The 24623-nt window shown below is 39.6% G+C and overlaps 1 protein-coding gene across 9 annotated transcripts in view; it reads left to right on the plus strand.

The window, feature by feature from the left end:
• The window catches only part of PIAS1 (protein inhibitor of activated STAT 1), a 325250-nt gene that overhangs the window by 194123 nt on the left and 106504 nt on the right, over nucleotides 1–24623 (plus strand). The window contains exons 1-2 of one of the 9 annotated variants that reach the window (XM_084979195.1): nucleotides 1602–1850; nucleotides 11365–11429. The exons of 4 other annotated variants lie outside the window; for them this stretch is intronic. In XM_084979195.1, the coding sequence (XP_084835321.1) occupies nucleotides 1838–1850; nucleotides 11365–11429 (78 nt within the window). In that variant the 5' untranslated portion in view covers nucleotides 1602–1837. Of the gene's footprint in view, nucleotides 1–918; nucleotides 1851–11364; nucleotides 11488–24623 lie in introns of those variants that run through there. 4 more of the 9 variants (XM_084979200.1, XM_003121749.7, XM_084979220.1 and 1 more) reach the window with 4 other exon arrangements.

Below are 24623 nucleotides of genomic sequence, written 5' to 3' on the forward strand. Positions count from 1 at the left end.
AAAGCCCTTCCAGTATTAAGCACATCTTCTCCCAACCCCGTTTTCTCTCACTGGACCGTTTGCTCATTTTTGGTATTCTTCGCCATTTGTAATTGTATCTTTATTGGTTAACTTGTCTGTTTCCTTCATTAGAGAACTACTGAAGGCAGAGACTTTATTGTTTTTAACTTCCCAACGTATATATATCAACATAGCCCCCAGAAACAGGGCTGGTACAATGTCACTAAATAATTATTTGTTAAAACAAAAAATGAATGAACGACTTCAGAATTTTGTCTTAGGGTAACTTCTTTTAAGTACTTGTTTGGGCAAGTCACTTTTCCCCTCTGAGTTTTTATATCTGAATATATATACCACAGGAATTGTAATCTCTTCCTTGCCTGCCTCACCGCGTCGTCATGAGGAGGATCTGAGCTAATGAACCTGGAAATGCTTCATCAAGTGATCCTTAAAGATAACGGATTGTTATTTTTAGCCCACGTGTAGCATCGCAGGTAGCAGGTGCTGAAAAGGACTTGCTGATTGGGGGAGAGGGGCATTATTGTTTCCTGAGACTGCAGGCAAAGAAGCTTTGCAGAATGGTTCCGCAGGCCGCGGAGGGGCGGGTTTCAGGCCAGCAGCCCTCTGTCTCTGGCCTTTCCCCTAAGGCGCTGGCCTGGCAAGGATGGGGGGCGGGGAAGCAGAGGGGGGGAGTAACTGTCAAACCTCCCCGCTTGGCGCCATTATTTAAATAGTACGTGGCTGTCTCGCAGCTGTACGTGCCCGGGGCGGGGCTGCGAGCACGGGGAGCGGGGCGGAGGCCGGGGGTGGGCGAGGGAGGTGGAGGGGCAAGAGGGGACGGACCGGGGCGGGGCCAGGCTGGCTAGAGGGGCGGGCCTAGCGGCGGCCCCCGACGAGATTCACTGCGCTTGCGCTGACAGACGCAAGATGGCGGACAGTGCGGAACTAAAGGTAAAGCGCAGCTCGAATTCACTTCTAATATTCGGCCGCGGAGACGGCGCGGCTGGTGCCAGGGGGAATGGGTCCGACCCTGGGGGGCCGCTCGAGCCTGACTCCATCCAGGCCTGGAGTTGTAGGGAGGAGCGGCGCGCCCGGCCCTGGCAGAGGGGGCCCGGCAGCGGCGGGCCGCGGGCCCCGGGTGCCTCGGGGGCGCTGACGGGTCGTCCCCGGCGTGTTATTGTTGTGGGCGCCTCTGGCGGGGGTGGCGGGGGAGGAGATCGGGAGTCGGGAGGTGGGGGCCGCGGCTGTCCTCGGGGCTCGGCTTCTTCACCTTCCAGTCAGCCTCCCCGCCCCCCGTGGGGAGCGGGGGCAGGGTGTTTGTGTAGGGGGGATTGGGAAAGCTCCTCGCCGCCGCTTCCTCTTCCTCCTTTGCAGTCCCGGGCTCCTGTCAGGCGCTCTCCCCAGACCCCCGGGAACTTGGCTCCGGCCGCCCCGCCCCTCCGTGGCTCCCTGCCGCCCCCGCCCGGGACTCGGCTCTCCCCGGCCGCCCGCCTGTCAGGAGGCGCTTGGGGTGCCCCACTGGTGGACAGCAAGATCCTGGGGGCTTAGGGGTGGGGATGTGGGGAGAAGCTCCGCTAAAGTTTAGTGAACCCCGGGCTGGCGTTGGGGTTCGACAGGGGGGTTAGCGGGGGAGTTTGTCGGGGCGGGACGGTACTCTTTCTGATTCTGGGCAGCGGCGGGGCTTTGGGGGTTGAAACCCCCTCGGAGGGTGTGTATTTGGAAGCAGTGGTAGGTGGTGGGAAGCAACTACTCCCCCTTCTTCCCTTTTGGCTGGTGTGGAGGGTGAGAGGAGCCTTCGGGGGTCTCTGCACACACCATGATGGCGATGCTATAGCTGATGGAGGTGAATGGTTCGTGTTTATATCCCCCCGTTGCCTTTTGTTTGTAGGGACATCTTGCTGGCCATGTTGATTTGAACGAAATTCTCCCCTCGTCCTACTTCAACTCCCAATAAATAGAACGTTCCTCCGTTCCTTTCAACTGTACCAGTTACTCACGCCTCGCGAAATTGGATGAAAGGGTGCCCCCTTTTCCCCGCTTTTTCTCCCACCCCAAGCTTCTTTACCTGATGATGGCTTCTTTACTGAAGCAGATACACCACTACACAAGCAGCTGGGGAAGGGGGGGTGGAACCCTCCTGATTGGATTGTGACAAATGGGGCCCCGCTTGAATAATTTTGCTTTAGTACCAATCAGTTTTTAACTAACGAGTATTATTTCGAGGCTGTGAACGCGATATTCCCTTCTCTGTGGCTTCCTGTGTGTGAACCGAGCAGCTGGTCGTATCTTGACCCAGAGAACTGACATCTCTGTCAGAATGGAGATGGGATATACAGTTGTAAATCTTTGGGGAGAGTTGTCGTTTTATAATTAATAAAAATTACTTAAAAATTATCTCTGTTACAATGAAACAACTTCCAGAACAACCAAACGTCAGGTTTGTCTCTGGAGTTTTCCAGTGGAAAGCTTCCCTGGGAAATCGTTTTCCACAATAATTTTTCACTGCTAACATTCCAAAATTTGTGTGTTTAAGCTCTGCTTTTGAGTGTCATTCTTTTTAAATTTACTTCTAATTGCAAATTAAGGGAGAGCAGATTGAATAGGGATGCTTTCATTTTTTCCAGTCACAAACTATTGACTGAAATGAAAAAAAAAAAAAAAGCCTCAGGGAATTTGAATATTTGGAGATAATTAACTCTTCAAATAAAAAAGTACGAAACTTTAAGATACATGTTTTCTATAGTTTTACTCTTAAAATGTAGTTGCTATGTTGCTCTGATCTTTGCCATCTAATGTTTATTTTGTTAGGAATCCTTTTGAATGATAACTAATCAGTTCTGTTATACGTGGACTGCAGAGTAAAGCTGAAAAGCCTGTGCTGGCTATGTTGTCACTCTTGATGGTGTCCAAAGAAACTGGTATGGAAAGCACATGCTGGGAGATTTCCTCCTTTGTTCTTTCTCATTTTAAGAAAGTGCCTTTGGGGATAGATCAGATCCCTGGTGTGAATCTTGTTAGGTAAAGTTTCTCTTTACAAAAATGAGCCTGCATCAGATAAACACTAAACACTGGGGGAAGGGGGGCATTATTTTTCTAAAATTGGTCTCCTTTTTCACTCTCTTCGAAATCTACTTGTTTTTCTAAAGGAGTTTTTTTTTCCCCTACTATTTTGTTCTGTTGTATAGTTTTTTTCAAATTATAATAACTACTCTAAACATACTGGTCAGGCATTGGGCACTGTGTGTGACTAGTACTTTGAGGAGCTGTGATAAATTGCTTGGAGCTGGGATAAATTGCTTAGCTAGTGATAGCTGTGTTAAACATTTTGTATATATTTAATTGTGGTTACATTTGCTGGGTTTCTGTTTTTGTTTTTAGAGGAGAAGATCTTAGAAATGCCTCTACCATAGTTATTTGAGAATATGTGTATGTAATTTTCTGTGCAGTGAGCTTTGGAAGGTATCCCTTTTGGAAATTATATTTTATGAGTGTTTTTTATTTATGGTTTTTGGAGGTAAATAGCATTTATTCCTAATAAGGAATGAAAAATCAGAGTAAGAATGAAGAAAAGCTCGGATTTTTCAAAGTTTTAGGTGAAAACACAATACTCCAAATTTCCAGCATGAGGCTTTGAGTAAATACAGTGACTTTTTATTATATAAATTTACAATCCGCATTTCATTTTGCTGTGGTTTGTATTCATGATTATTTTCCTCATGGCCCATTTTAGTGAGTCCTTTTAAATCTGTTAACAGATCTGCAAGATCAGATGTGGAAAATGGATAGACCTGTATCCCCTTTAGGAATAGTGCAAGTGGCAACACTTAAAGATATTGCCCATAAAATTAGATTGTGAGTAATACCTATCAAAAAATTCTCTGTACGCATTTGTTTATGAAAGGTTTAATTTTTCATTAGGGAAATACCCATAAATGACATTTGTAAGAGTGCGGAGAGTGAGCATTTTATTATTTTTAGGAACTTAAAAACAGGAGGGTGTGATGGCCGGATGATCTTGGAAGTTATCTAACAGCTTCATGTAGTTCTAAAGTACTTTTTAAAAAATTACAATTTTTTTTTTTTGCATTAAAACTCAAATTGAGTTATATTGCCATTTTTAGTCACAAGAGGAACAGTAGGAAGAAAGAATTCCATTATAATTTTAGTGGAGTAAGTAATGGAATTCAAGAAGAAGAAAAATCATATTTTAAAAATCATACTTTTAAAAGTAGTATCTATATAAGTTGCCAGTAAATTCTGTTGTCATATACTGCCTCTCTTTGTTCAAGAAATAGCCACTTAATTTTGACCTTTGTGGTGTAATTTGTCTGCTTTTATTTCAGATAGAAGCAAGTAAATGTGACAGTTTATTCATGGATTTGATTTGAATCTCCATAATTTGCTTTTCTCAAGTGCCATATTTGGATGGCTTTTTAGTCACCATTTTTTGAACAGTTTTAAAAACAATTTGTAGAACGCTTTAGTTTTTAAGTATTTCCTATAGTTGTTTTGAAATACCACCTTTCCTCTGCTGTTTTCTTCTGTGTGATTGTATTGTCTTTCTCTTCAAAGAGTCTCTTGTAATCCCTGTTGATTGCAGTAGTGCTTAGTGGTGAGTCCATAGCTGATTAACCTTGGGTTTCTCCTGGTTGAACTCCATCAACATGCTGCTAGGGTTCTTGCTGAGGCTTTTTAAAAGTTCAGTGTAATTTGTACCCTTTCTTGCTTGTAACTAAGGATAAGAAAAGGAAATGGCTTAGAGTTGTAGTAGGGGCTGGGAAGAATTATCTAAGTTTCTGAAAAACTGGGTGTTGATGAGATGTAGCCTTTAAAAACAAAACCCATTCAATACTGTTCAATTCTGTGAAGTTGATTGTAGTGTGTTCTGTAGTATTCTGTTCTGGCATTAAACACAAAAATTTTTTTTGAGTAATATCTTATGATTCATAATGTTCCATAATATATATGATTCAAAATAATATATTCGCAGTTCATAATGTATCACATTATCTCATTTGATTTTTCCAACAATTCTTTGAGGTAGGAAAGGCAGGTGATATCTCCCTTTTATCAATAAAGTAAGCCCAGAAAGGGTAAGTGACTAGCTCAAGGTCATACAAATAAAAGTGGCAGGGACTTCAGCCTAGGTCTTGTCATTTCAAAACCGTGTACTGTAGGCTTCTTTAAAGGTGCCCTGCCAGTCTTGGAGCCCTCTAGGGTTCCTTGCTCACAAAGAATTCTAGTAATGTTGTTGCTAATACTTTCCTTCTTGCTCTATGCCAGGGTATTTTTGGATATTCCTTGGACTTTTTGCAAGGAAGACTTTGGAGTTTGTTAGAATTATAGATGTTAATTCTGCAAATATCATTTTACTTATGAAAGTTTCAGAGAGTACTGAAAAGTAAGTAGAAAACTAAATAGCACCTGCAATCCCAGCACTTAGAAATAATCATAGTTGACATCTGGGTGTCTTGCCATTTAGACCTTCTCTCTGTAAGCAAATGCATATGTATATTCATCACAAAAAGAGATTATACTGTTTATTTGTAATCTTTTTTTTTTGCATTTTTTTTTTTTTTTTTTTTTTTTTTTTTATGACTGTACCCATGGCATATGGAAGTTCCCAGGGCACGGGTTTAATTCAAACTGCAGTTGAAGCAAGGGTGAATCCTTTAAACCATTGTGCTGGGCTGGCTCAAACCCACACCTCTGGGAGTTCCCATCTTGGCTCAGTGGTTAACAAATCCGACTAGGAACCATGAGGTTGCGGGTTCGATCCCTGGCCTTGCTCAGTGGGTTAAGGATCTGGCGTTGTAGTGAACTGTGGTGTAGGTTGCAGATGAGGCTCGGATCCCACGTTGCTGTGGCTCTGGTGTAGCCCATTGGCTACAGCTCCTATTCGACCCCTAGCCTGGGAACCTCCATAGGCCGTGGGTGCGGCCCTAGAAAAGGCAAAAAAAAAAAAAAGACAAACCCAAAACACAAAAAAACCCCCCACACCTCTGCAGCTAGCCAAACTGCTGCAGTCAGATTCTTAACCTACTTGCCACAGCAGGAACTCCCTGATTTTTTTTTTAATGCAGAAATTATTTATATTTTATTCAAATATCACTATTAGGGTATTCTGCCTACGATCTTCTAACCACAGTAGCAGCCTGTGAGGTATAACTTTAATGATTAACTTTCATTAGTAATTTTTTAGAACAATTGGAACATATAACACACACACCAAAAGTTTGATATTCTGAGTTGAAATTTACATTATTATATAATGTAATCTGCTGTTTTTGTAGCTGTCTTTCCAGATTAGTAAATATAGATCATTTGAAAGTTAACGTTAGGAGTTCCCATCATGGCTCAGCAGAAACAAATCTGACTTAGCATCCATGAGGATGCAGGTTGGATCCCTGGCCTCGCTCAGTGGGTTAAGGATCTGGCATTGTTATGGCTGTGGCATAGGCCAGCGGCTACAGCACCAATTCGACCCCTAGCCTGGGAGCCTCTATATGCCCTGGGTGCAGCCCCAGAAAGACAAAAAAAAAAAAAAAAGTTAACGTTTATTTTATTCAGCTAGTCCCCTATCATTGGACAATTAGATTACCTCCAATTTTTTTTTTTTTTTGCTATTTTAAGCAGTGTTTTGACAAACAGCCTGATAAAAAAGTTTGCAAAAATGTTTTATTCTAATTATATTTATTTGACAGACATTTTTTTGTGCTTCAGGGAACAGTGCAAATAGAATTTTGATTAGATGAGATGTTGTGATTGAAATAAGTAATTTTTGATTTGTTCATTGCCTGTACCTTTATTGTTTCTGTTTCTGTAAACCTGTCAGATAAGATTATTAAATGATGGTGAGATAGACTTTATAAAATATAAGTAAACATTGCTGCTGAATCAGAACATTTGATAAAGTATGAAGTAGATTATGAAATAGCATGTATAACTTATTTCAAATATGTTCAATTTGGAAATTATTGTAACCTAATATTTCAAGTTTATGTGTCTTATTTAGATGCCCACCTGTTTTTTTTTTTTTTTTTTTTTTGTCTTTTGTCTTTTGTCTTTTTGTTGTTGTTGTTGTTGTTGCTATTTCTTGGGCCCCTCCCGTGGCATATGGAGGTTCCCAGGCTAGGGGTTGAATCGGAGCTGTAGCCACCGGCCTACGCCAGAGCCACAGCAACGCTGGATCCGAGCCGCATCTGCAACCTACACCACAGCTCACGGCAACGCCGGATCGTTAACCCACTGAGCAAGGGGCAGGGACCGAACCCGCAACCTCATGGTTCCTAGTTGGATTCGTTAACCACTGCGCCACGACGGGAACTCCGCCCACCTGTTTTTAAACAGGTATTTTTTTAAAAAGGCAATGCTGAGCATTAGTATAAAGAAAGCACAAATGAGAATTTTTGCCATACCCATATTTTTAATCTCAAAGCAAAGTGTTGCCATAGTATAATATTGGTAGGTAACATTGTTTCAAGGAGGACCTTAGAGAAAGGAGGTTACATAGGCCAATGAAAACACTTTTCTATTTTAAGAACCTTTGTGGGTTAAATCAATAAATGCATATGTGAATTGAGTTAAGAATGGTATTTGTGGAGTTCTGTGGTGACACAGAGGGTTAAGGATCCAGCATTGTCACTGCTCTGCCTCAGAGTATACCTGTGGCGTGGGTTCACTCCCTAACCCCAGGACTTCTTCATGCCGCCGCCACAGCCTAAAAGAGAGAGAGAAATATTTGTGCAACATCTGAAAAGTTTTAAACTTTTAATTTGCTTTGTTTTATCCTCTTAATCTTTTTACTCATCATTTTTAACGTCTCTTCTCCTACCTTTTAATTTTAATTACATTTTCATTGTTTTGTTTCTTCTTGCCTGTACACTTTTACTTTGTTTTTATAATTGCCTTTTATTAAGAAGAAATGGCTGATGTAATTACGGATATGAAGTTGATCACTCTGTAAATTGATGTGTTAAATTTGGTCCTCACATAAATCTTTACCATTTATTTTATTTTATTTTATTTTTATTTTTATGGCTGCACCTGCAGCATATGCAAGTTCCCAGGCTAGGGGTTGGTTGAATCAGAGGTGCAGCTGAGGCCTACACAACAGCCACAGCAATGCTGGCTCCTTAACCACCTGAGCAAGGCCAGGGATTGAACCTGCATCCTCACAGAGATAATGTGGGGTCCCTAACCCACTGAGCAACCACAGGAACTCCAGTCTTCAGCATTTATGTAACAAATTGTGTCATTAGAATTTTATAGAAAATAGGTGATAGACAAATTTAAAAATACTTAGTTGTCCTTTACTGTCAATTTCAGGAATAGTACTAATTGCTGTGTACTTTTTGCTAGTCTTACTACAAAATGTTTGCAACAGTACTATTTCCCCTTCCATGTTAAAAATTGTGGAACTTGGAGTTCCTATTATGGCACAGCGGAAACAAATCCTAGGAACCATGAGGTTGTGGGTTCGATCCCTGGCCTCACTCAGTGGGTTAAGGATTCGGCTTAGATCCCACGTTGCTGTGGCTGTGGAGTAGGCTGGCAGCTGTAGCTCCAATTGGACCCTTAGCCTGGGAACCTCCATATGCCGAGAGAGCGGCCCTAAAAAAAAAAAAAAAAAAAATTAAAAAAAAAAAAAGTGGGACTCACATTCCTTTTTTCTTTTTTTTTTTTTTTTTTAAGGGCCGCACCCATGGCATATGGAAGTTTCCAGGTGAGGGGTCAAAACAAAGCTACAGCTGCCAGCCTGCACCACAGCCACAGCAACAAGGGATCCAAGCCATGTCTGCGACCCATACCACAACTCAAGGTAATCCTTAACCCATTGAGCGAGGCCAGGGTTCGAACCTGCATCCTCATGGATACTAGTCAGGTTTGTTACTGCTGAGCCACAATGGGAACTCCCAAATTTATTGCCTCTGATTCCCTTTACTATTGGTTTTAGGGTATCACATGAAAAAATAACTCCTGGATTCCTCCCTTCCCTCAGAATTCTCTGGTAAACCTTTATTCTTAGGCATGAACTTATAAAATTCATCTAAATGAAGAAATCACCTTTTCCTTCACTGCTTCACCTTAGATCAAGCAAAAAAAAACCAAACATAAACCCTTTGAATATTAATTAATAACTTTGAAATATCAATAACTCACAAGACTATTGTATATGTTCCTATTTTTAAAAAGTCACCTCTTTCTTACTTTTCCTGCTATTCCTTGCTTTCAGTTTACCCTTTGGTTGCCAAGTCAAATTTCCCAAAACTCCTTTCATTCTGTCACTTCATTGGCTTTCCATCGAAAACAGGATAAAGTCTTAGCTCTCAGTTTGGTATTCAAGATTTTCTGTAGTCTGACTGACCCCAGAACATTTTGTGTGTGTGATTTGTTTCCTCCATTATGCAGCAAAAGTCTTTAACTTAAAGCCAGAGCTATTAGTTTGCTTTTTGTTGTTGTTGTTGACTGGTATTCTGCTTTGTACACTGCTCTGTAATTCCCCATCCCTACTCTATGAACACCCTAGGTGCCTAAGATGTATTTGTCAAATGAACAAATTATGTTCAAGATTTCTTTCTGTTAGGGGGCAGAGTCTCATGTTTATATGACAGTCTAAATTGTGAATATTCTGAGGTAGTCATATCTTCACACTTTTCATCATGGCTGCTTCGTAGATGAATTTGAATAACATTAAATCCAGAATAATTAATGAAAGACTGTTTTAAGTTTGCCTTTTACATTTCTTTTAAGTTATATAGATAATATTGTAATGATAAGTAGCAGAGTAAAAATTTTATTTTATTATTTTTATTTTTTGCTTTTTAGGGCTGTACCTGCAACATATGGAGGTTCCCAGGCTAGGGGTCTAATCGGAGCTACAGCTGCCAGCCTATACCAGAGCCACAGCAACACCAGATCCAAGCCACATCTGCGACCTACGCCACGGCTCATGGCAATGCCAGATCCTTAACCCACTGCCCGAGGCTAGGGAAGGAACCCCCAACCTCATGGTTCCTAGTCGGATTTGTTTCTACTGCGCCCCGATGGGAACTCCCAGAGTAAAAATTTTAAAGTGGGATTAATCTTCTTAAAAAAGTTGTGTGACATCACCACAATTTCAGAACATTTTTTTTTTTATCCTCCCAAAGAAGTCTTGCACCCTTCAGCTATCACCCTCATTGCCCACAACTCCCTCCACCATTGGGCAAACACTAATCTACTTTCTTACCTGTAGATTTGCCTGCATTGAGCATTTTGTATAAATGGAATCATATAATATGTGGCCTTTTGTGTCTGACCTATTCATTATTCTTTGGACACTTCATTATATATGTCTGTATAACATTTATTGTATGTGTGTGTATATGTCTAGATTCAGAACTAGAGACAAAGACTAAACTCTTAAGTACTCATTAAAAGAATGCATACACATCACTATATATAATCATGCTATACTTACTAGACATAGTATCCTTTTTTTTTGTCTTTTTTTAGGGCTGCACCCATGGTGCGGCATATGGAGGTTCCCAGGCTAGGGGTCTAATCAGAGCTGTAGCTGCTCGCCTACACCACAGTTCACAGCAACGCCAGATCTTTAACCCACTGAGCAAGGCCAGGGATCGAACCTGCAACCTCATGGTTCCCAGTCGGATTCATTTCCGCTGTGCCACAACAGGAACTCCTAGACATAGTATCCTTTGACTTGCTTTTTTCACTTAACAATATGCTATATTTAAGCTCTTTCCATGACATGTCCCAAAATGAGATGGTCTCATTCTTTTTTACCATACAGGTATTTCTTATGTATGTTTATATAGGTTTACCTCTTAAATTCATCAGTGTCTATGTCAAAAAGTTCTTAACTTGTTTTGATGATTTTTTTATTTTTTTTTAAATTGTTACCACATTTAATGTATCCACTATAGTATTAATATTGGAGTTTTACTTAAAAATTGGAATTACATTTGTAACAGGTAAGGGTTGTTTGGTTTGAGGAGAAATGGAATGTAGACTCTTTATGGGTTTCTAGCAGTACACAGCCAAAGCAATTCATTTTGTATTTGGATTTCTGAATGTGAGCAAGCCTGTTTTTAGCTTCATGGCATAGTGCTTAAAATAGAATTTAAAGATGCTATCTTGTGCTTTATGGTGAATTTTAAGATTTTTCTTGCAGCCATGAAAGTTTAATCTTAAAATGTAAGATCTGAAAGATTTCAGGGTAAATATTTTTCTCATATATTAAAATCATCAATCTGGTCTATGGGCTTCTGTGATTTACCCAAGAAAGGGAAATGTAAAGGCTCCTAGCTCAGAGTCTGACTTATGATAGGTATTTGGTAATTATTTGTTTTTTTTATTCAGGAAGTACCAGAGTTCCTGTCGTGGCGCAGCAGAAACAAATCCAACTAGAAACCATGGGGTTGCAGGTTCGATCCCTTGCCTCACCCAGTGGGTTAAGGATCCAGCGTTGCCGTGAGCTGTGGTGTAGGTTGCAGATGCGGTTCGGATCTGGTGTTGCTGTGGCTGTGGTGTAGGCCATCGGCTACAGCTCTGATTAGACCCCTAGCCTGGGAACCTCCATATGTCACGGGTGTGGCACTAAAAAAAAAAAAAAGACAAAAGAAGTATCTTATTCTGTAATTAATTCTATGTTTGAGTTTCTGATTGTGTGAAATACCAGATTATCAGTGATTATCAGTATAATACCAGATTATATGTGTATTTATTTAAACACCCTTGTTACAATGGAATATGTAATAAAAAAATTTTGTGGGAGGTGGCTGCTCCTGAGGCATGTGGAAGTTCCCAGGCCAGGGATCATATCCATACCATAGCAGTAACCTGAGCCACTGCAGTGACAACACTGGATCTTTAACCCACTGAAGCACATGGGAACTCCAAAATGTGTTTTTCTTAATCATTCAAGTAATGCATCAGCTATTTCAGTGATTTTCAAAGTCTATTTCCCAAACTTCTGGTTATTCTCCAGACTTTGTGGGGATTCTCTAGATCAAAACTATTTTCTCAATAAAAGCCATGCGTTATTTGCCATATTGACATTTGCAAAATCAATGATGGGTAAAATTGCATGAATTAAGACAGTAGCACTAAACTGTACTAGTTTAGGACATCATTGTGCACTTGGAATTAATTTTTTTTTTTTTGTCTTTTTGCCATTTCTAGGGCCACTCCCATGCCATATGGAGGTTCCCAGGCTAGGGGTCCAATTGGAGCTGTAGCCACCAGCCTACGCCACAGCCACAGCAACACGAGATACGAGCTGCATCTGCAGCCTACACCGCAGCTCACGGCAATGCCGGATGCTTAACCCACTGAGCAAGGCCAGAAATCGAACCCTCAACCTCATGGTTCCCAGTCGGATTCATTAACCACTGAGCCACAACGGGAACTCCTGCACTTGGAATTAAAAGATAAATTCCAGGGAGTTCCTGTCATGGCTCAGTGGGTAATGAACCTGACCTAGTATTCATGAGGACTCGGGTTCACTCCCTGGCCTCACTCAGTGAGTTAAGGATCTTGTGTTGCTGTGAGCTGTGGTGTAGGTCACAGACTTGGCTCAGATCCTATGTTGCTGTGGCTGTGGTTCCCTAGCCAGGGAACCTCAATGTGCCACAAGTGTGGCCCTAAAAAGACAAAAAAATTAAAAAATAAAAATAAATTCTAGGCATTCCCACTGTGGCACAGTGGAAATTAATTGGACTAGTATCCATGAGGATGCAGGTTTGATCTCTGGCTTCAGTCAGTGGGTCAGGGATCAGACATTGCAGTGAGCTGTGGTGCAGGTCACAGATGCAGCTCTGCGTTGCTATGGCTGTGGCATAGGCCAGCAGCTACAGCTCCGATTCCTAGCTTGGGAACTTACCACATGCTGTGGGTGTGACCCTAAAAAGCAAAATAAATAAGTGAAATAAATTCTAGTTATACTTTTATTGATGAAGTAATGGAACTTATTTCTATTGTCTTACTCTATGTTTTAAATTTTATTTTGTGTAATGAAATGGAAAGTCTTGTAAACCACTTTTTACTAAATACAAAATCTGATGGTTAATTCAAGGAAAAGAACTAGTGCGGTTGTTTGAGTTGCATGCTGAACTAGCTAATTTTTTTAATGAAATACCATTTTTATTTGAAAGAATGGCTGACAAAGTATAGTTATAAAGACTTGTGTATTCGTTCCACAGACATTTTCTCAAAACTAAACCAGGAATTCCCTTTGTGGCTCAGCGATAACGAACCCAACTAGTATCCATGAGGATGTGGGTTCCATCACTGGTCTGGCTCAGTAAGAATCCAGTGTTGGAGTTCCCATTGTGGCTCAGTGGTTAATGAATCTGACTAGCATCCATAAGGATGCAGGTTCAATCCCTGGCCTTGCTCAGTGGATTAAGGCGTTGCTGTGAGCTGTAGTGTAGGTCACAGGCACCACTTGGATCCTGTGTTGCTGTGGCTGTGGCAGTGGCATAGGCCTGCAGCTACAGCTCTGATTCTACCCCTAACCTGGGAACTGCTGTATGCCTCGGGTGCAGCCCTAAAGCAAAAACAAACTAAACCGAGTGAGCCTGTTACTGCAAGACCAACTGTCAATATTTGTGAAAATAGAAATTTGGAAGACTTGTGTTTGCTATTTTAAGCTTGATAGGTCCCAATACTTGACTTATAAATAACCAATGCATAGTGTTACAAAAAGTCATGCATGTGTGCTCACTTCGGCAGCACATATCCGAAAAAAATTAAAAAAAAAAAAAAAAAAGTCATGCATGAGTAAAAGGATCCACTGAAAATGGAAGATAATCAATGGATTTCAATATATCAGAGTAGGAAATGTTCATTGATAGGTTTCAGATTCCATGTTGTAACAGCATTTAAGAAACTGCCACTTGTCGAGTTTTGGTGAAAAATCAAAAAATATCCACAGTTATCTGAAAAAGCTATTGAAATACTCCATTTTTCTTCCCACTACACATTTGCATGAGGTTGACTTTTCTTCATATACTTCAGTTAAAATAATGTGTATTGAATGCAAAAGTGGGTATGAAAATCAGGCTGTCTTTATTAATCTAGACATTAAAGAGATTTGCAAAAATGCAAAAGAATGTTTTGCTAATATTTTGTTTGAAATAGTTTTGTAAATTTAATATTTTGATTTTGTTAACAAGTAATTATTTTTAAATGACAGTAAGTCTAAAATATTTTAATAAAATCATATGGTAGTTAAAAAATTTTTATTATAGTTGATTTACAATGTTCTGTTAATTTCTGCTGTACAGTAAAGTGACCCAGTTATTTATATACATATATATATATTTTCTTTTTCTCACATTATCCTCCCTTATGTTTCATCACAAGTGATTAGATATAGTTCCCTGTGCTATACAGCAGAATCTCATTGCTTATTCACTTCAAATGCTATAGTTTGCATCTACTATCCCTGAACTCCCAGTCCATCCCACTCCCTCCTCCTCCTCCCCCTTGGCAACCACAGGTCTTTTCTCCACATCCCTGAGTTTGTTTCTTTTTGTAGATAGGTTCATTTTTGCCATATATTAGATTCCAGATATAAGAGATACCATGTGGTATTTGTCTTTCTGATTTACTTAATATGAGAGTCTCTAGGTCCATCCATGTTGCTGCAAATGGTATTATTTTGTTCTTTTTTATGACTGAGAAGTAATCCATTGTGTATATGTACCACATCCGAAGCCATTCATCTGTTGATGGACATTTAAGTTTTTATGTCTTGGCTATTGTGACTAGTGCTACTATGAACACAGAGGTGCATGTATCTTTTTGTATGGATATATGTCCAGAAGTTGGATTGCTGGGTCATATGGTAGTTCTATATATAGTTTTCTGAGGTACCTCCATAGTGTTTACCATAGTGATTGTACCACTTTACATTGCCACCAACAGTGTAGGAAGGTTCCCTTTTCTCCACACCCTCTCCAGCATTTGTAATTTGTAAATTTACTAATGATGGCCATTCTGACGGTGTGAAGTGGTACCTCATTGTAGTTTTGATTTGCATTTCTCTAATTAGTGATGTTGAGCTTTTTTGCATGTGCCAATTGGCTATCAGTGTATCTTTGGAGAAATGTCTCTTCAGGTCTTCTGCCCATTTTTCAATTGGGTTGAATGTTTTTTTGCTGTTGAGTTGTATGAGTTGTTTGTGTATTTTGGAGGTTAAGCCCTTGTCAGTTGCATCATTTGCCATTATTTTCTCCCATTCTGTAGGTTGTATTTTATTTTTTTTTTTAATGGTTTCCATTGCTGTGCAAAAGCTTTTAAGCTTGATTAGGCCCCATTGATTTATTTTGTTTTTTATTTCTATTGCTTTGGGAGACTGACCTAAGAAAACATTTGTACGGTTCATGTCAGAGAATGTTTTGACTACTAAAATTTTCTATTTTAACTTTTTTTTTCTTTACAATTTTAAAATTAAAGTAATATATACATAACTTAAACTTTACTATTATATCCATTTTTAAGTGTGTATGGTTCAGTTCTGCTAGGTATATTTACATTGTTATGCAGCCAATCTCCAGAACTTTTTTTTTTCCTTTTTTGCTTTTTAGGGCCTCAGGTATGGCATATGGAAGTTCCCTGGCGAGGGGTCGAATTGGAGCTACAGCTTCAGCAACACGGGATCCAAGCCAGGTGTCTGCAGCCTACACTACAGCTCATGGCAATGCTAGATCCTTAATCCATTGAGCAAGGCCAGAGATCAAACCTGCATCCTCATGGATACAAGTTGGACCCATTACCACTAAGCCACAACTGGAACTTCCCAGAACTTTTTACAAAATTAAAATTACATATTGACTAAACAGCAACACTAGTTTTAACTTCTAAAATAGAAAACAAGGGTAGATTTAATCAACAGAAATTGGGGAGGGGGGAATCCTTCCATTTTCAGAACTATAAAAGAGTTCAGAGAAGCCGAAACTTTGAGAACCTGAGCAGTCTTTTCTTCCCCCAGAACACTCTTTTTTTTTTTTTTTTTTGTCTTTTCTGGGGCCACTCCCGAGGCATATGGAGGTTCCCAGGCTAGGGGTTGAATCGGAGCTGTAGGCACTGGCCTACACCACAGCTCACAGCAACGCTGGATCCTTAACCCACTGAGGAAGGCCAGGGATCGAACTGGCAACCTCATGGTTCCCAGTCGGGTTCGTTAACCACTGTGCCACGACGGGAACTCCCAGAACACTTTTTATTGAGTCACAGTGTAAGAGTCTGTAGTTTCTTCTTATTTTTAGAGCTGCATCCATACAATATGAAAGTTCCCAGGCTAGAGGTCGAATTGGAGGTGTAGCTGCAGGCCTACACCACAACCACAGCAACTCGGGATCTGAGCTGCGTCTGTGGCTTACACTACAGCTTAAAGCAATGCCACATCCCTGACTCACTGAGCAAGGCCAGGGATTGAACCTTCATTCCTCATGGATACTAGTCAGATTCTTTTCCACTGCGCCACAAAGGGTGCTCCAAGAGTCTGTAGTTTAAAATGAGAATAATATCCCTTTCACCTTATTTATGGTATATTTTTATAATTTATAGATAATTAGTGATCCATTTACAAGGCAGGTTTGCTCAGCAGAGCTGTTTAATTGTATCCTGTGCCTCTGTGGTAAAAATACTAAGCAGTAATGGCTTGCATTGCATTATATAAATGTTCTCCAATACTTTGTCAGTAAGGGTGTAGGAATTATATATTTTTTTATTTTTTCAAGATTATGTTTCAACCCTTGATTACTTTTTTTTTTTTTTTAACGTCCTCACCCACAGCATATGGAAGTTCCCAGGCCCAGAGATTGAATCTGAGCCCCAGCTGCAGCAACGCCAGATCCTTTAACCCATTGTGCTGGGCCAGGGATCAAACCTGTACCCCCCACTGAGCTGAGCTGCTGCATTTGGATTCTTAACTGATTGTACCAAGGCAGGAACTTCTGTCCTTTTTTGGGGGGTAGTATGAGATGGCAATAGCTTGGATAAATGAAAAATTCACACAGATATATCCTAGTCTGATTTTAGCCAGTAATTTCCTCTTTAGCAGATCTTAATAGCTTTACCAAATATTTAAGGTGATTGATTTGCATTTGACCTGTTTTGCTTTCTTCCTTTCCCTGTTGTGGGATTAATAGAGATTATAAGAATGAATGCTTTTCACTTTCCACCTTTTTTTAGGGTTGTGTTTGAAAAACTTCGACCTTTATATTTCTCAAACATCTTTCTTCAAGGCGTCAAACTAAGACTGGGAAAGGAAGTTTTTTTTGTTTTTTTTGTTTTTTTTTGGTCGCAATTTATTCTAATATGTGATTTCAAAATAAAGTAGCATTTTAGAGGTGACAGATCTTTTTTTTTTTTAAAGCATCTTTTGTCTATATGCATCATTTTAGGATTGCTATTAGTTTTCAATCTTGAATTTAGACAGTAATGCCAGCTATAGTTCAGACTAATGGGGATGATGAACAATTAAAATTAATAACCCTTAATTTTAGGCTTTAAAAATTACTTCTTGGTATATGTGGCAAGTATTGTTCAATTTTTTCCAAGTGGCAACCCTGTTATGCCCAATGAAAAGAATATTAGATAAGATTCATTGGTAATTAGTAGCATTTGTGTTATAAATCAGATGGGTTATAACTACTGATTAGGTTAAGCTTTGATACTCATAAATTGATTGATAATTGTTTAGGACATATTTTCTTGTAGGTGAATACTGAGTTATTCTCTGGAAACTAGTGTTTTTTTTTTTTTTTTTTTTCTTTTGTTTTCTTAGGGTTGTACCCCTGGCATATGGAGGTTCCCAGGCTAGGGGTCAAACCAGAGCTGTAGCTGCCAGCCTATACCACAGCCATGGCAACTTGGGATCTGAGCCACATATGCGACCTACACCACAGCTCACAGCAACACCAGACCTTACCTCCCTGAGTGAGGCCAGGGATTGAACCTGAGTCCTCATGGATGCTAGCTGGGTTTGTTAACCCCTGAGCCACCTGAGCCATGACGGGAACTCCATGGGAACTACTGATTAACAGGTGATTCTGTTGAGGGTGGAGGGTAATCCTGAAGCTTTTGTTTTGCAAACAGACTTGTTTTATTTGTAGCTTTGGTAAAAGTGATGCATTTTTTTTTCAAACACATGTCATCATAACTGCATAATCCATTTGAAGGAACAAGGTTTGAGGGTGATAGTGTTTGTGTGTCTAAAGAGAGGCTGGTGTGATAGTTGCAGTGGGGATGCTGGGGATACTGTTGGAATTCAGAATTTGTCCTCTGTATGAAGGTAATTCCACAAATAAAGTTAATTAAAGGAAAAAGTGATATTGATAAGAAATGCAAGCTCTTATAAATTAGCTATGAATTTAGAGTATTTGAAGAAGTATATAATGCCTTATGAATATGAAAATTTTTTTATTTGATTTAAAAGTCAATATTTTCCCTTTTATAGTCTTAGTTTGTTAAAAACATGGTATTGAAGAAAATTTTACTTCTATATAGTTAGGCCTTTCCATGCACTCATTTATTTATTCAGTAAATATTTGTGCCTGGTGCTATATTAGTCAGTCAGTATACAAAGATAATTAAAACTTACTTCCTGATGGAAAAGAATTCATTGTGGTAGAGATGGATACATACTATCTTGCATCATGAATCTGCTTAAGGTGAATAATAGAGCCGTGTGTGATTGATCTGTATTTTTTACTTAACTTTTTTTTTTTAATTTTTTCTTAACTTTGAATCTCTACATTTCTGATATATTTAAGAAAATTACTTCTCAGTTTTCACATTTGAATGATTTAGATTAATAAAAAATTAGTTATCACTAACTTATTTTTTGAAAAACTTAGGTATTAAAGGCTTTTGTTCTGAGATATGTTTGTCTTTTTTTTTTTTTTTTTTTTTTTTTGTCTTTTGTCTTTTTTAGGGCTGCACTGGCAGCATATGGAGATTCCCAGGCTAGACGTCTAATCAGAGCTACAGCTGCCAGCCACAGCCACAGCCACAGCCACAGCCAGGCCAGATCCGAGCCTCATGTGCTGCCTACACCACAGCTCACGGCAACGCTGGATCCTTAACCCACTGAGCAAGGCCAGGGATCGAACCTACAACCTCGTGGTTCCTAGTCAGATTTGTTTCTGCTGCGCGATGAGGGGAACTCTGATTTCTGTTTGTCTTTTGTCCAGCTACCTGCCCCTTGCCCACAGCCCTTCTTGCTCCATGGTTTTTAAAATATATACTTCATTTTTAGATTATTTACCAACCTAAATTAAAGTAACCAAAATCTTTAGGAGCAAGAAGAGTTTAGATAAAGTTAACATTGAATTTTAATAATGATTTTAATGATTTTACTCAAAGCTAGTTAAATCTTTGACAAATCTTAGCTTTTTAGGAAATTTTCTTTAAAGACTAATTTTATCCCTTGAATAAACTCTAGACAGTTTGAGGTATGATATTACTTTTGAACATTTAGAACATTTTCTCTTCTGTACTTTTGCCTTGTAACATAAAGAGGTACAGGGTAAAGAGTGACATTTCTGTTCTTGAACCTTTACATAAGATTTGTTTGGAGGTTTTAGGATGTTTATTCCTAATGTGCTCAAACTTCATGATTTGGAAACTTTGGGAGGGGAGGTATTTTTTCAGTTATTGTGCTAATATGGTATCTGGTGGCCCAGTCTGGAAACACATGTCCTTAATTTCTGAGAAATTTCCTTATATTAATCCTTTAGTAATTTTCTTTCTTTCCTTTTCTCTGTTTTCTCTAGTCAGAGGAATGGACCTCTGCATTTAAAAAAAGAAAATCTATTATTGTCTTTTGCATTTTGTGCTTGTGAATTAATTTTAACTTTTTTATTCCTTTATTCTTTTTGTTCTTTTTAGGGAGGGAGTATGATAGATGTTTGTATATGGTCAGTTTGTATTTCACTAGTGGACATTCTAAACATTCTGCAAAGTTCATGATACAAACTATATGATAATCATTTTTAAATATTTCCAGTATAGAATTAGGATTTATATTGAGTGTTAGTAGAAATTGTGTTCTTTTCTGAGAGAAAGCCAGGTTCCTTTGTAAAAAAATAAATGTATATGGAATTCCCTGGTGATCTGTTGGTGAGGACTTAGCACTTTCACCAGTGCAGCCCAGATTCAGTCCCTTCTCTGGGAACCGAGATCCCACATCAAGCCACTGCATACTATGGCCAAAAAATAAAATAATATACAAAATAATATGTATAGCTTTATAGAAGAATGTATAACTTATAGATGACTAATAAAACAAACATCAAACTTAGAGTGTTCCAAAACTTTGAGGCTTTCTTTTGTGCACCCACATCCTGTCTCCTCCCCACTTCCTCCATGTAACTTTATTAATAGGTTACTTTTAAAATCAAAGGTAGTAGTGAAATACTAGTTTTGTATACTATTTTCTTGTGAGGTTGTTTTTAAGTTATTGCTCCTAATTAAACGTATATCACAGTCTTATAAGTTTCTAAATTTGATATGGCATTCTTTGAAGAGGAGGATTCTGTAGTGGAGAGGAAAGTTTTGGAGATCTTATTTTGAAAATATGCGTTAACTGTGGCAAATATACATGTCCATAGAATCTAGCAGTTATGCTCACTGATTTTCAGGAGAGAAAAGGGGGCTTAGGTTAATTGCCACAGTGATCCACACTTTTGTAAGTCTTGAAAAATGTCTAGATTTATCAGTATCTGGAAGTTCCCATTGTGGCTCAGCAGTAACAAACCCAGACTAGTATCCATGAGGATACAGGTTTGATATCTTGCCTCACTCAGTGGATTCAGGATCTGGTGTTGCTGTGAGCTGTGGTGTAGGTTGCAGATGGGCTCAGATCCTGAGTTGCTGTGGCTATTATGTAGGCCAGCAGCTGTAGCTCTGATTTGACCCCTAGCCTAGGAACTTCCGTATGCCACAAATGTGGCCCTAAATAGAAAAAAAAAGATTTATCTGTGTCTGTGGTGTAGTTAGTATGTGAAGAAGTTAAATATTAGAGTTATAAGAAATGTCTAGCTTTGTGGTAGAAGCATAAACCATTGTAAGCTATGTTTTACTTTCTATGATTTTTGTCATTTTGTTTGATATCTTTTTTTTTTTTTTTTTTTTTTTTTTTGGTCTTTTTGTCTTTTAGGGCTGCTCCTGCAGCATATGGAGGTTCCCAGGCTAGGGGTCCAATCAGAACTGTAGCCACTGGCCTATACCAGAGCCACAGCCACACAGGAACCGAGCCATGTTTTCAACCTACACCACAGCTCATGGCAGTGCGGGATCCTTAACCCACTGAGCGAGGCCAGGGATCGAACCCACGTCCTCATGGTTACTAGTCGGGTTTGTTACTGCTGAGCCATGAGGAGAACTCCCCTATGTTCAGTATTTCTGAACTACATACTTCCTCTACTTTCAAGTCTTGTCAAATCTTTCTTAATGTTATGCATTCCTTTCCTTTCTTGCTATCACCCTCGTTATTTCAGACTCTCATAGTTTCACGTTAGGTGTTAACAGTTTCTAAATTGGTCTTATCAGAAGTTCTCTGATGGTACAGTAGGGTTTGTCTCTGCTGTGGTTTAGGTTTGATCCCTGGCCCGGGAATGTCTGCGCGCTATGGATGTGGCCAAAAAAATTGCTCTCATATGTTAATTTCTCTTTTTCAATTTATTTACTCTTTAATCAGATTGAGTTTTTGATTATATGTCAGTCTCTTCCCATTGGTTGTAGAATTAAGAACAAACTTCAACTTACCTGTCCAAACTAAGTAAATTATTGCTTGAATACAGTAACATGCTAAGTAGGCACTGAGCAAAATTATATAATGTCCTTATTTGTGGGAGGTAATGTGTATAATTTCTGATAGGTTTGAAATACCAGTATGGCTTATAATAACTGAGATGCCAGAACATCATTACTCATATCCATTGACAGTGCATAAGACACAGTTTGTACAGACAGAGCTTAATTTGGTAGAGAATAGACAAGTAAACAGGGCTTCTCTACACTGTGGTTTATATAAGGGCTGTATTGACTTAAATTGGGGAGCACATAAGAACGTTGAAGTTAGCTAGAAAAAGGTTGAGATGAGAGAGAGAAGAGTTACCGAAAGAAGAGCATGTATATGAGAGTCCTGGAGGATGGAGAGCTAGTTTAGGGGGTTAATGGCAATGGCTAGACTGGATCATGAAGGATATCTTGGGCCATGTTAGGAAATTTGGCCTTTATCCTGAGTATAGTGGGTAATCATGAAAGATTTAAGCATGAGAATGACATGATCAGATTTATATTTTAGAGAGATCAGCAATGTGGAGAGTGACTTTAAGGAATAATACTGGAGACAGGGAGAACATTTGAGTTTCTTATAGACATCTAGGGAAGAAATCACAGTAGTCTGCATTAAAGTGGTAATAGGAACTTAGGTATTTTAAGGTGGTAGGATTCATATGACTTGGTAAATGTGAACAAAGGAGAAGTTGGTATAGAAGTTTCTGGTTTGGGGCAACTGGTTAAGTGGTTTGAGAGAAATTTGATTTGTTAGGTTTGGACATGTTGACCACTAGGACACGGGGTGCTTAGCAGATTTGATTTGTAATTCAGAAGATAAAGGCTAAACTGGAAATGAAGATTTGGGAATTAATAGCCTAGAAATGCCATTTTGGAAGTCATGAGGTGGAAAAGGTCACCCTGGAAGACTGGACTGAGTGAAAATAGAGTACATAATAGAGTGTGTAAAGGAACGGGGAATTAACTTCGTGGCTTGGTGAAAACGAATCTTGCTGGCATCCATGAGGATGCAGGTTCGATTCCTGCTCAGTGGGTTAAGGATCCAGCGTTGCCATGAGCTGTGGTGTAGGTCGCAGGCGCCACTCAGATCCCATGTTGCTCTGGCTGTGGTATAGGTCAGCAGCTACACCTCCGATTCACCCCTTAGCCTGGAAACTTCCATATACCGCAGGTGCAACCCTAAAAAGACTAAGGAACTTGCATAGTTGAGGCCTAGAATAATCTTTAAAAATACCCTTTAAAACATCTTCTGTGGATTTGCTTTAATATTTTTATGAGATTTCCACTTTTTTTTTCTTTTTTCTTTTCAGGGCCTCACCCATGGCATATTGAAGTTCCCAGGTTAGGGTCGAATTGGAGCTACAGCTGCTGGGCACAGCCACAAGGGATATGAGCTGCGTCTTCGACCTGCAACACAGCTTGTGGCAACTCTAGGTCCCCAACCCACTGAGCGAGGCCAGAGATCGAACCCGCATCTTCATGGATATTAGTTGGATTTGTTTCTGCTGTGCCACAACAGGAACTCCCAAACTGGGACACTTTTAGAGTAGAAGGAGGTGCTTTAATAATGTTGCTAGAACAGCAGGCATAAAATGAAAAATTTGAAGATCTTGTTCTTTTTTTCCAGAATTCTTTTTTTGTGAAGTGCTAAAAAATGAAATGACAATAGATTAGAGTGTTAGTAATAAAAAAGCGTCTTTTGGCCAAGTAAATTTGCAAAATGTTGGATGCAAAGTTAACATATTTCTTTCTGTGGGACTTTTTTTTTTTTGTGTGTGTGTCTTTTTGTTGTTGTTGTTGTTGCTATTTCTTGGGCCACTCCTGCGGCATATGGAGGTTCCCAGGCTAGGGGTTGAATCGGAGCTGTAGCCACCGGCCTACGCCAGAGCCACAGCAACGCGGGATCCAAGCCGCGTCTGCAACCTACACCACAGCTCACGGCAACGCCGGATCATTAACCCACTGAGCAAGGGCAGGGACCGAACCCGCAACCTCATGGTTCCTAGTCGGATTCGTTAACCACTGCGCCACGACGGGAACTCCTCTGGGACTTCTTAGGACCTTTAATGTGTTAATATTATTCGAGAAGGAAGGGCATGGTGGGGAATTACAGAATCTTGAATTTCCTGGACTTGTTTTTGTCACCGCACCTTGTTTCTCACAATGTCTTATGAACCTAGTTTGGAAAATGCTGATTTAGAGTATCCTATCATTTAAATTGGAGCTTTTCAATATGAAGCTCAATCTGATTGTTTCTTAGTTATAAGTTTTATTTGGGAATTGTGATTTGTCATGTTTAGGCAGCTAAGTTTATTAAAATAAGTAAATTTTGTAGTTAAAAAAATACAGAATTCCCATTGTGGTGCAGTTGGAATGAATGCAACTAGTATCCATGGAGATGTGGGTTTGATCCCTGGCCTTGCTCAGTGGGTTAAGGATCCAGCGTTGCCATGAACTGTGGTGTAGATTGCTGATGCAGCTCAGATCTGGTGTTGCTGTGGCTGTAGCATAAGCCCTCAGCTGTAGCTCCAATTCGACCCCTAGCCTGGGAACTTCCATATGCCACAGGTGTGGCCCTAAATAAAAGCAAAAAAATAAAAACAAAAATAAATACAACCTCAGTTACATTTCCCTGAAAAACATTGCAGTTTTGTTATTGGGGGAACTTTTAGGATTGAGTGCTAATTTAATGAACAGATTTTGGAAAGGGCCTTTCAGGAGTTCCTGCACAGTGGGTTAAGAATCTTACTGCAGTGGCTTGTGTTGCTACTGAGTTGCCGGTTCAATCCCCAATCTGGCACAATAGG

This window comes from Sus scrofa, chromosome 1 (assembly GCF_054392235.1).
Source record: "Sus scrofa isolate SSC_HxYL_T2T_F1_AM1 chromosome 1, Sscrofa_HxYL_maternal_Yorkshire_Landrace_v2.0, whole genome shotgun sequence".
Taxonomy (NCBI): domain Eukaryota; kingdom Metazoa; phylum Chordata; class Mammalia; order Artiodactyla; family Suidae; genus Sus; species Sus scrofa.